The following is a 13,243-nucleotide window of genomic DNA, read 5'->3' on the forward strand; positions in this document are numbered from 1 at the left end:
GCCCACGCAGGATTCTTCTCCAGCACCATATTTCGAATGAGTCAATCTTCCTTCAATCTTACTTCCGGATTGTCCAGCTTTCGCAACCGTAGGTGACAACCGAGAAAATGAGGTCCTGAAATATTTCATCTAGAGGCTGCACAGCATATATATATATGTGTGTGTGTGTAAGATTTACATGTGTGTGTGAAATTTAAGATTTATATAAAAGTTATTTTTTTAGGGTTTGATAAGGCACTAATTGTCCATACACAGTTTGTTCTAAAGTATTAAACTTTAGTGTGTAACTCATTCTGCTTCATTTAAGCTGTGGTTATGTATGATTTTTGCCTGGCAGACAGTAAAATGGGCAAAAAAATCATATAAACTGGACAAGAACAATATATTCATCTTATTTTTCAATGAACCTGAAAAATCAAGGCATTTGAATTTGTCTGACTTTTGATTAATTAAGAATCAAGAAGAATAACAAATTGCAGTTAACTGTAAAACCATTTGTGCTATGAAAGTGTGTGTTTATGATTATGATAACACATTTAAATAATATGATTTGGCTACAAAAAGACTAATAATGGCCACAGCTGCTCTTACATTAAAAATAAGGTGGATATCAATATCAAAACACCATAGAATACCCTAGTAGTGTGGCAGCCAATTTTGCACAGGAAAGCAAAATGTAAAAATCTAGTTTATATTCTGCACTGTGCAAGTGTTTTTCGTTTGCGATGAGCACTGTAACATAGACACTGAGGAGAGTTTGCACTCTCTGGCATTTGATGAATATGATGAAGCCATTCAGAGAATTGTTCATTATCACAGTGCAACTGGATAAGAGCAGCGAGGTGCAAATCACATCAGCTCAATTACAGCAGAGACCGCGACTCAGACAGACACCAACACATGGCTAGGCTTCCCGAGGTAGTTTCGTTCTCTTCTGAAAACTGAGAAAAGCTCTTGAACATTCTGTCCCAAGAGGATGGCAGGACACATAAAATCGAGTTTTTTCTCTCCGTTCATACTCTAACTTGGCTTAACAAGCTCTGGCTTTAGTTCTCAAAGAGAAAGTGCAAAACAAGCACCACATGGTTAATGTGGCCCTTCTGACCTTTACTGATTTCTTTGGTGTGCCTTTTCCTCTTGATTTATCCGAAGAGCCAATTACCACATCCTCACAATGTAGTGTGTTAGAGCCTGATACATCAGCACGGCCAATAAAGGCTGCCCGCTAAAAACCTTCACTAACCACTGGGGAGGAATGCATTAAGGGGGAGAGGTCTGAATGGATAGGTCAGGAAGTGAGGAAGCGAAATGGAATGAAATTGCAAGAAAGAAAAACAGAAGGGGTCCCTTATAAAAAAAAGTACTATGGTGGTGTCATGGTATAGTGATGCTATCACATGGTAGTTCAAATCACAGATACCAGTCCTGCAGAGAGGGATTTTGAGCCATTCCTCTTCCAGATCAGTGCCCAGGTCGCTATCTGATGCTGGTGGAGGAAAACAGTTTCTGACTTGCTCCTCCAAAATTCCCCAAAGTGGCTCTAAAATATTTAGATCTGGTGACTGCGCAGGCCATGAGCGATGTTCAACTTCACTTTCATGTTCATCAAACTATTCTGTCACAAGTCTTGCTGAGTGTATTGGTATGCTACAATGCTGAATTTGGCACAATGTTACTAAATTATTTTTAAAGCCTAATTAAATCTGTAACTAAACTATACTAATTTTTACTGTAAAGCTGCTTTGAAGCAAGTGCATGAAGTATGGTGTAAATATTGCTATATAAATAAAATATTGGCTGATATATAATAAATATTGAATGATAAATTAGTGATAAGGTGTATATACACATATATTTGTGTTAAAATGCAATCATTTTTAACAAACAATTAATTTGTTTGTCATGGCCTTTAAACATAATTTTTTTCAGTTTTGAACTTATATTTATGATCCTTATTAGGAAATAAGTTGGTGGTAATATATGATCATATCTCTCTAAAAAAAAAAGAGGATTATTCGCTTACACCTTCAAAAGCTCTTGGTGCGACTGCAACACATGATGCTATTTTGGGCTCTGTGGATCATTCCAGCAGGGTAGGAGGCTACAGGCTCATGTGGTTTTAGGCATAAGGAGGGCTTCTTACCCCATACACGTGCTTGGCTCCGGCCTTGGCAGCAAACATGGAGAGGATGCCAGTACCACTCCCCACGTCCAGCACGATCTTGTCCTTGAAGATGTGTTTGTTATGGTACATGGAATTCCTGTATGTCATCGTCCTCACTTCATCCTTTAGCATTTCCTGTACATCCATGCATGCACAAAAAACTTTTTACTACTTTGTAACATGATTGTGCTTCAAATTCTGGTGAGCTGACAACGTTTGAAAATGTTTCTTTAACAGAAAAGTACCATAGTATAATCATGGTTGTTTGGGCACGGTACCATGGTTTATTGTTCTTTTTGTGTGCCATTTAAATACAATGATATATTGATATGGTAATCACTTGACATGGAAATATCTTTTGATTTGATGCATCGGATGCAAGACCCCATGAATGCTGAAAAAATATTAAAATAAAATAATTATATATATACAGTGAGGAAAATAAGTATTTGAACACCCTGCTATTTTGCAAGTTCTCCCACTTGGAAATCATGGAGGGGTCTGAAATTGTCATCGTAGGTGCATGTCCACTGTGAGAGACATAATCTAAAAAAAAAAATCCAGAAATCACAATATATGATTTTTTAACTATTTATTTGTATGATACAGCTGCAAATAAGTATTTGAACACCTGTCTATCAGCTAGAATTCTGACCCTCAAACACCTGTTAGTCTGCCTTTAAAATGTCCACCTCCACTCCATTTATTATCCTAAATTAGATGCACCTGTTTGAGGTCGTTAGCTGCATAAAGACACCTGTCCACCCCATTCAATCAGTAAGAATCCAACTACTAACATGGCCAAGACCAAAGAGCTGTCCAAAGACACTAGAGACAAAATTGTACACCTCCACAAGGCTGGAAAGGGCTACGGGGAAATTGCCAAGCAGCTTGGTGAAAAAAGGTCCACTGTTGGAGCAATCATTAGAAAATGGAAGAAGCTAAACATGACTGTCAATCTCCCTTGGACTGGGGCTCCATGCAAGATCTCACCTCGTGGGGTCTCAATGATCCTAAGAAAGGTGAGAAATCAGCCCAGAACTACACGGGAGGAGCTGGTCAATGACCTGAAAAGAGCTGGGACCACCGTTTCCAAGGTTACTGTTGGTAATACACTAAGACGTCATGGTTTGAAATCATGCATGGCACGGAAGGTTCCCCTGCTTAAACCAGCACATGTCAAGGCCCGTCTTAAGTTTGCCAATGACCTTTTGGATGATCATGGGAGAAAGTCATGTGGTCAGATGAGACCAAAATAGAACTTTTTGGTCATAATTCCACTAAACGTGTTTGGAGGAAGAAGAATGATGAGTACCATCCCAAGAACACCATCCCTACTGTGAAGCATGGGGGTGGTAGCATCATGCTTTGGGGGTGTTTTTCTGCACATGGGACAGGGCGACTACACTGTATTAAAGAGAGGATGACGGGGCCATGTATTGCGAGATTTTGGGGAACAACCTCCTTCCCTCAGTTAGAGCATTGAAGATGGGTCGAGGCTTGGTCTTCCAACATGACAATGACCCGAAGCACACAGCCAGGATAACCAAGGAGTGGCTCTGTAAGAAGCACATCAAGGTTCTGGCGTGGCCTAGCCAGTCTCCAGACCTAAACCCAATAGAGAATCTTTGGAGGGAGCTCAAACTCTGTGTTTCTCAGCATCAGCCAAGAAACCTGACTGATCTAGAGAAGATCTGTGTGGAGGAGTGGGCCAAAATCCCTCCTTCAGTGTGTGCAAACCTGGTGAAAAACTACAGGAAACGTTTGACCTCTGTAATTGCAAACAAAGGCTACTGTACCAAATATTAACATTGATTTTCTCAGGTGTTCAAATACTTATTTGCAGCTGTATCACACAAATAAATAGTTAAAAAATCATACATTGTGATTTCTGGATTTTTTTTTTTAGATTATGCCTCTCACAGTGGACATGCACCTACTATGACAATTTCAGGCCCCTCCATGATTTCTAAGTGGGAGAACTTGCAAAATAGCAGGGTGTTCAAATACTTATTTTCCTCACTGTATATATATATATATATATATATATATATATATATATATATATATATATATATATATATATATGTAATTAAAAGGCCTTTAAGTATACTTCTAAAAAGGTGGCACATGTGTCTTTTTGCTGTGAAATCTTTGCTGATTTTTAGTAAACGAAAGAATAACTTTTATGTTGTTAGTAATAGTAATCAATAAAAATTAAATACAGTAATCTGTCAATAGATAGGTGAAAATTTTGGGAATTGTAGGTGCGTTTGAAAATGCCTACGATAACAAAGCATCATGGTTTGTCTTGGATTTTTGGACATGGACAAGTACTTTGGAGTACCATAAAACTATGGTATATTAATACATAATCATCCACTACCACGGTTTTATTCAGCATTATTGTAAAAACATAAAATAAGACGTGGATCTCTGACAACCTGTGAGAGCGTAAAAAACTTGCTGTCACCATTACAGCATGTCTCCTCAGATCTATGCAGCTTTTTTTGGTGTACGACTCTGTCACATTTAGATGAGAGAAGGGAAAAAAAGATCTGACCTATATACTAAAAATGAGTCTGAACAAAATTAATCTTGCAGGTCTCGCCTGAACCTCCCGTTCTCTGCACGTTCTCTCATCCTATAATTCAATGACACCCTCTCTCCTGCTCCATTTCTCTGCATACTCTGCATTATATATAACTCCCAGCATAAATCAACATGACTGATGCTGATTACCATGAGTACTTATATCCTACAGTACATCATATGTCTCTGCATCTATGTTAAATGCAAGCATCAACTGCTCTGAGGTGCTCATACCTCATGAATACCGAAGTGGGCATACGAGTCAAAATAGTAATCCCTGGAGGTCATCTCATCGGGGTTGAGGAACTTGGCCATCTTTCCTCTGCCGGGGCAGCTGGGTAAGCTGGCTGAGTGAGGGGTGTGAGGCGCGAGGGACGGGTGTGTGGGCCGCTGGGCATGATGGACCGATGACACTGGTTTGGGCAGGGGAGAAGGCTGGACCGACTGGGATGGGGCGGCACTCAGGGGCTGTTGCTAAAACGGGGAGAACAAGAGAAATTCTCATCATAGTAATGTGAAAAAATGATGGTATACAGTGAAAACAAAAAGTATTTTGACACTTAAACCATCCTGAAAAATGTTTGAATGTTGAACAAAATATCAAACTAGGAAATATGAACAGAAAAAATAATTAAATGATAAAACAATTGATATACTGTTAAAAATTAAGAAAAAAGTATTTGGACACCTCCTGGTTATCAAACATCTGCTGGGACATCTGTGTGAACTTGAGGGAACTGTAAAAAGGTCTAATGTATTTTTTTTTTGCATATGCCATTTGGTTTGACATGTTTCTATTGCAATAACATTTGTTCACATAAGTGTCGAAATACTTCTTGGAGTGACTGTATAATTTAAAAGTAAGGTATTTATAGATTATTTGTTATATTATGTTTATTTATTCGATGATTTTATAATGTTTTAATAAATGTATTTTTATTTGAATTATAATTATAATTATAATATTAACATGAATTATAACTGATGTGCTTAATTAAAATAAAGTCACAATGCAAAAACAAATCATAATGGTCCTAAATCAGGATCTTTAACATTTTGTTTTTTGTTTTGTTTTGTTTTTGTAAAAAAGGAAGGAAAAGTTGGCACACCACAGCTCCAAAAATATAAAAATATTTATTTCATGTTCTCACCATAGGTGACATTTCGAGCCCAGTGGCTCTTCATCAGACAATGAATATATACACTGATAAGCCCTTAAATACACCACAGAACTACATCACATGATCAAATTTATTTTGTGGTTGAGCACTCTCATTGAGCTTTTTAACCGTTAGATGCACGCACTTTGTATTGAATCTTTGTTTTTGTCACATTCAGGCTTGACTTGATAATCCAAACAAAGATGCTTGATGCAGAATAATGATAAACTCACATTCAATAAACACCTGAAACAATACAATACAGATACACAAGAAACTTCAACACAAGACAATGAACAGAAGATAACAGGGTTTAAACACAGAGGCTGATGAGGAACAGGTGAGACACTAATCAATAAAACATTTAATCACTATGACAACCAAGGAAACAGAAACTAAACAGGACAAGGGAAATAGGCAAAACGGAACAGAAAGAACTTAAGACTTAGGGTACGTTTACACGACAACGATATGCTTGAAACGGTGAAGTTTTCCGCGTACAGACGACACCACTGTCAAAACTATCCCCATTCACACTGATCTGCGTAAACGACTAAAAACTCTGTATTCTGCTGCCAGGCCATTAGATGGCGATGAAACACTAAAGACTGAACATGTAATACGCATGTGCATGACATCATTGTCTTTAGAAATTTGCGTTTTTGTTGTTTACACGGACACCGTTTTCAAAAATGTGCGTTTTCAGGCACCCAAAACGCCGTTGTCGTGTAAACAAACGGCCAAAACGCATAAAAAGTTTTATGTTTTTAGTTGAAAACGGTGTCATGTAAACAGCCCTTAAGAGTTCCAACACACACAGACCAAAACTGGGAGAGTTTTGTTTTGGGGTGAAATATGATCTGGACATTAATTGATGAGATTAAAAAAGCAAAATGAACAGTGATAATTCAGTGCTGTTTAAAAATAATCCAGTCCAATAATGTCTAGCACTTGTCTCTCACATTTCTGAGACCTGGCAGAGGTGTATTGTGCCTTAAGAGCAAAGGGAGTGCAGGACAGTTAGATTGCCGTGGAAAGGACTTAAGACAAGTATTACATATGGTGAGCCTCTCTGGCTCTGATTAGATCTTCTACGTCCTGCAGAGAAGCTTGGCCCTTCCTCAACCTGGCAGAGAAAATGCTAATGAACAGTCATCCCACATTACAGATAACAAACGGGTATAAACGGGCCATTTGAGCCACTGGAAGCTTTGACACATACATAAAACACACATTTATATATATATTTCTATTTATATTCCGGCATTTCTGAATGGGCTGAGGCTGGAATTTTGTGAGTTTGAAGTGAAATTATTTGATGAGCGTATACTATGTGCGGAGAGCATTCACTCAATATTATTATCTCATTTTTGACAGAGGTGGCTTTTAGAGGCTTTTGCATCAGAGATCTTCTGATATACAGTATATGTATGTATATGTATATATATATATGTGTGTGTGTGTGTGTGTGTGTGTGTGTGTGTGTGTGTATATATATTATTTGATATATATCCTAGATATAATGTTTTCTCATATATTTCTCATGTTTTGCAATTTTGTGATAGAGAAGATATGCAAATCGGTATGTGTGTGTGCAGCCTTTTAGCTCAGGGGATTTAAAATAATGAGTGTCAGCAGAGGGGAAGAGCAGCTGTATCAAGAGGCATGAAGGTGTTCGGATCTATTAGAAAGACGGGAGAGGGGAACACATGTCCTTGCCCCTCCAGTCAGCTAACAAATCTCATTTCACATTCTATTTTTAACCTCAACAAATGGCACATTTCGGCAACATTCCACCTTTCAACCATGCTCTTGAGAACTCTAATAGTTTTTTTTTCGTGGCATTACTGGATTGATGTTTGTAAGGGGAAAATAGGTGCTCTTGGGATCCTTTCACAAATAGAACTGCCATAGCTTTTCTCTGGTGTTAGTTTATGACAGGGAACAACCTAAGAGTTTAAGAGTTGTTTTGCATTGCATTTCTAAATCATTAATGTATTCAGAACAGCTCTTATGAATTTTGCAGATTCATGGGCAGCACTCTCTGCCTTGGCTGGGCATAATATAAAAAGGCTGAAACTGCTAGAGTGCATTTCAGAGCTAAGTGGTATTCTCAAGGAAGAACCATAACTGTAAGCTTTATACTTGTGAAACCCAATGCTGACCTTGAAGAGCACAACAACATCTCTATTGAAAAGGCTGTAAAACCTCTCAAATTGTTACAGGTAAGGCTTCCTCTCCGTTTCCTCCGGATCACCAGAGGGAGCTCTCACCAGAATACTGACTATTGCTATTCGGACTACAATTCCCATAGGCTCTCAGACCTGGGACTGATTGTGCACGCACTTGCAGTTAATCACACACACACTATTTAAGTACACCACACACACACCACCATTGCGAAGTCTTGATTTGCAAAGGTTGTCAATTCTGAGAGTTTTTTCTGTGGACTGTTATTCTGTGTTTGATCTTGGACTGTTTCCCGTTGTTTGATTCTCTGCTGCCCGCCTCGATTATTGCCTGTCTATTGGATTGTGATTGTCAGCTGCCTGCCCAGACCTCTTGCCTGTCCTTTTGAACTGTGTATTCGAGTTTGGCGGTATCTAAATTTTGATACCGTCAAACCTCCTCCATATTTTACCGCGGTATACGGGATTACCATGACTAATTAAAAATTATGACGTAAGGCTCAGACGGCGTCACCAAACTGTTGGCTTGTGTTTAAAAAATAAAATAATAAATTATTATAATAATAAACGAGCCTCAAACATCCATTTCATAACAGACATGCTGTTTATTTGAGCAATTTCGTCAAAGAAACAACACACTAAAGCTTGTAAAGCATTGAAATACGCTACATATTAGGGATGGGAATTTCAAGCAAAAATAATATTTGAAGATCGCTGGGTATTATTTGATTATTATTCGAAAATCGCACCTCTCCTCCCCCACACACACACACATACAGGCAAACACCAGAGCATGTGAGCAAAACGGAACGGTGTGACGCTTAAATATAACTTACAAAACTTAAATATATGTTTCATATTTATGTTTAAATAATATACTTTTTTTTTTTTTTTATCTATGTTGATTATATGAAAAGGGAACCGCATGAGATGAGTAAGATAGGATCAATATATCGGGAGACATTTGGAGTCAGACATGATTTTGACCACTTAATTAAAGGGATACTCCACCGTCTTTTCATATTAAACTATGTTATTCCCTTAACTAAGACGAGTTGATACATACCTCTCTCGTCTCAGTGCGTGCACTCAATCGCTCTGGCGCGCAGCGAAACTTTGTTCACTCAGTTCATTCAATATGGGCCAAGCAGAGAAGCTACCAAACACCTCCACATTTTCCCTATTTAAATACAGTTACTCGCGTAGTGTAACTCGACCTAGGACGGTGACACAAAACAAAACGTTGCGCTTTTCTAAGCGTGTAAAATGGATAACTATATTGTATGGCGGAATACCATAGCAAGTGCTTATGAGCACTTTGACTTGGCGGAGTAATATCTTCACTCGTGAAAAATCCTCTCACCGGCCCCCGCTCCCTCTGGTGAAGATATTACTCCGCCAAGACGAAGTGCTTACAAGCACTTGCTATGGTATTCCGCCATACAATATAGTTATCCATTTTACACGCTTAGAAAAGCGCAACGTTTTGTTTTGTGTCACCGTCCTAGGTCGAGTTACACTACGCGAGTAAATGTATTTAAATAGGGAAAACGTGGAGGTGTTTGATAGCTTCTCTGCTTGGCCCATATTGAATGAACTGAGTGAACAAAGTTTCGCCGCGTGCCAGAGCGATTGAGTGCACGCACTGAGACGAGAGAGGTATGTATCAACTCGTCTTAGTTAAGGGAATAACATAGTTTAATATGAAAAGATGGTGGAGTATCCCTTTAAGTTTTGTTTTGTAGAAAACCTTTCTTTAAAGTGAATTTCGTTTTGTATAAATTGTATCTTAATTTTAATCAATGTTTCATCATCCAATTGCCTGGATTTAATAAGTAAGAAGCAAATATAGCAGACAATAGCCTATAATCAGGACACGGAGGCGCCGGTGTGTGAACTGGAGCTTGCCTCATAAATGAACCGAAACTCAGCGTAGGCCTATATAGAAAGCTTGAAATGTCTACTTTTAAACAAAACACTTCAATACATAAAGAAATGGCTGCTTATGTAGGCAAATTCGTATGAAATGTGCATTTCTCTCTATAGGCGCCTTCACTAAGTACTGCGAGGATGGTGAGTCAGCATCGCCAACTTTATCTTTGCAACCGACACTGACACACTAGTTTATTAATAAACAATTAAAATGTCTCATGCATAATCATTACTTTTGCCGGTTCTTTGTGGCAAGCGTTATTCCTGCGCTTGAGATACGGAATAGGCAATATATTATTTGTGGTTTACAGCACAGACAGTAAGCCTCAGTAAGGCATTCAAGGATCTCAAGACTCGCTTCACCTCTGCACCCATTCTCCATCATCCTGACCCAGATCTTCCCTTTATCGTGGAGGTGGATGCTTCTCTCTCAGCACCATGGGTCCCCAGCAAAAATGTTTCCTTGCGCCTTCATCTCTAGAAAACTATCCTCTGCAGAGAGAAATTTCGATGTCAGCAACCGTGAGCTCTTGGCCATGAAAGCTACCCAAGAAGAATGGCGCCACTGTTAAGAGGGGGCTTAGCATCCATTTACAGTAATCACTGACCACAAGAACCTAGAATATCTACGTTCAGCAAAACGACTAAATTCTCATTAAGCAAGATGGGCCATGTTTTTCACTCATTTCAATTTCATTGTCACCTGCAGACCTGGTTCCAAGAATACCAAAGCCGATTCGCTATCACGACAACTTGAAGACCCAGTTCATCATGAAACTGATGAGAACATCATTCCAGAAGCACTGCTCATTGCACAAGTTCAGTGGGACATCATGATTGAAATTAACCAATCCAAGAATCCTCCACCATCAGACTGCCCACATGATCTCACCTTTGTGCCCGAACATCTGAGGGAAAGACTCCTTCATCAGGTCCACTCAACTCCCAGCTCAGGAATCACAGCAACTCACCATCTTGGGTGGCCCCCTTTTGGTGGCCCACAATGTCTACAGACACCATAACCTTTGTAAAGAACTGCACCACATGTATTACCTCTAAAACTCCTCGACAATTACCCGTCGGTCTACTTCAACCCATGCCTATTCCTCAACGTCCCTGGTCCCATATCGCCATTGATTTCATCACCAACCTCCCCAACTCCCAGGGCAACACCACCATCCTGACAGTTATTGACCGTTTCTCCAAAGCATGTCGTCTCATTCCTCTGCCTAAACTCCTCACTGCTTTCGAAACAGCCGAGGTATTATGTAATTACGTCTTCCACTTCTATGGACTACCTGAAGACATTGTGTCAGACAGAGGTCCGCAATTTACCTCCAGAGTATGGTCGGCTTTCTTCCAACAGCTCAATGTAAACATCAGTCTCACCTCTGGTTACCATCCGCAGTCCAACGGCCAAACGGAATGATTAAATCAAGAACTCACACGTTTTCTCAGATCCTATTGCCAACATAACCAATCTGATTGGAGTAAATACTTAATGTGGGTCGAATATGCACAGAACTCGCTTCAGAAACCCACCACTGGTTTGACTCCCTTCAAATGCGTTTTAGGCTACCAACCACCCTTGTTTCCCTGGTCCGTCGAATCATCCGACCTACCATCTGTCACTGAATGGCTTTAGCTTCTAAAAGCCACTGCTGGTCCGAGAGGAGAGTCGGAGAGTGGAGCCGGAGTTCAGACCCCTCCGCCCAATCTGGTCGAAGGCGAGGAGGCGTGCCAAGTTTGTGAGTTACTCGACTCCAGACGCCGGGCGGTATTCTACAGTATCTGGTGGACTGGGAGGGGTATGTTAAAGGTGAGGCTTCCTCTCCATTTCTTCCGGATCACCAGAGGGAGCTCTCACCAGAATATTGACTGTTGCTATTTGGACTACAATTCCGATAGGCCCTCAGACCTGGGACTGATTGCGCACGCACCTGCAGTTCATCACACACACACTATTTAAGTACACTACACACACACCACCATTGCGAAGTCTTGATTTGCTAAGGTTGTCAATTCTGAGCGACTGTTTTTCTGTGTTTGATCTTGGACTGTTTCCTGTTGTTTGATTCTCTGCTGCCTATCCCTGTTTACGATTCTTTATTACCTTCTCCATTGCCCCTGTTGTGTCTCGACCCTGTATTGTTTGACTCTGACCAAAATAAAGCTGCAGATGGATTCTCACTCTGCTGACTCTGCGTTACACAAAGGACTGCATTCAAGTTCATAGCCATTCAAGAACATTCAGATGCAGATTTTGACAATTAATTAAAAGGATACACTTAAAGAAATATATATATATATTCCAAAAAATTGTTTTTGCAGCAATGCCATAGTGGAACCATTTTGGGTTTCCCAAAGAACCTTTCAGGGAAGTTCTTAAAATAACCATTTTTTTAAGAATATTTCAATAATCTGAAGAACCTATTTAACTATAAAGAACCTTTTGTGCAATGAAAAGATTCCATAGATGTTAAAAGTTCTTTATGGAACCATAGAAGCCAATTAAGAACCAATATTTCTAAGAGTGTAGTTCACCCAAAAATGAAAATTCTGTCTTTTTCTCACTCTCAGTCATGTTATTGATTCCAAATATTAATATTTTTTCTTTTGTGGAAAATTGTCTGTGTTTTTATTTTCTTTTTTTGACTGTTCAGCAAAAGTTAATGAGGTCCAATGTTGTTTTGAACACATTTGGCTTTCATTGTGAGCAAAAACAATCTTCAAATTATCTTCTTTTGTGTTCTGTAGTATAAAAAAAGTCATACAGGTTTGGAATGACATGAAGGAGAGAAAATGATGACAGAATTATAATTTCTTTAGTTTTTATTTTAAAAGTCTAGTTACCTTACACTAAACACACCACTTCTATCTACTCTCAGTAGAACCATATTTGACTAACAGCCCTAGTGCAGAGCAGTCTTCAGTGTCTGCTATTTTGGGAGAGGTTTCAGAGGTCAGGCAGCATCTATCAGATGGTTTTAAAGATCCCTTGACATTATACGGTGGCCTACTGCTGCGCTGAACTTTGCGAGGAACTTTTAACAACAGCTTCGCCCCCTTTCTTCATCCTTTAAAGAACATGGATTAGATTTCATGCTTCCATGACTATGTCAATACATTCCAGCTGGCTAATCCCTCATTGAGGATTGCATTAAGTTCAAGGCCACTAATGAAACTGGAATTCATCAAAGCGTTTT

The 13,243-nt window shown here is 39.3% G+C and overlaps 1 protein-coding gene across 3 annotated transcripts in view; it reads right to left on the reverse strand.

Moving 5' to 3' along the window:
* LOC308694499 (protein arginine N-methyltransferase 8-B) overlaps window positions 1-13,243 on the reverse strand; it is a gene marked incomplete at its 5' end in the record, with an annotated part of 36,947 nt that overhangs the window by 19,909 nt on the left and 3,795 nt on the right. For 2 of the 3 annotated variants that reach the window (XM_081372056.1, XM_081372055.1), the window contains 2 exons: window positions 2,144-2,299; window positions 4,991-5,230. In XM_081372056.1, the coding sequence (XP_081228182.1) occupies window positions 2,144-2,299; window positions 4,991-5,230 (396 nt within the window). The remainder of the gene's footprint in view (window positions 1-2,143; window positions 2,300-4,990; window positions 5,231-13,243) is intronic. The other variant, XM_081372057.1, reaches the window with a different exon arrangement.

The sequence above is a fragment of the Scardinius erythrophthalmus genome, assembly GCF_964197995.2.
Source record: "Scardinius erythrophthalmus genome assembly, chromosome: 8".
Taxonomy (NCBI): Eukaryota; Metazoa; Chordata; class Actinopteri; order Cypriniformes; family Leuciscidae; genus Scardinius; species Scardinius erythrophthalmus.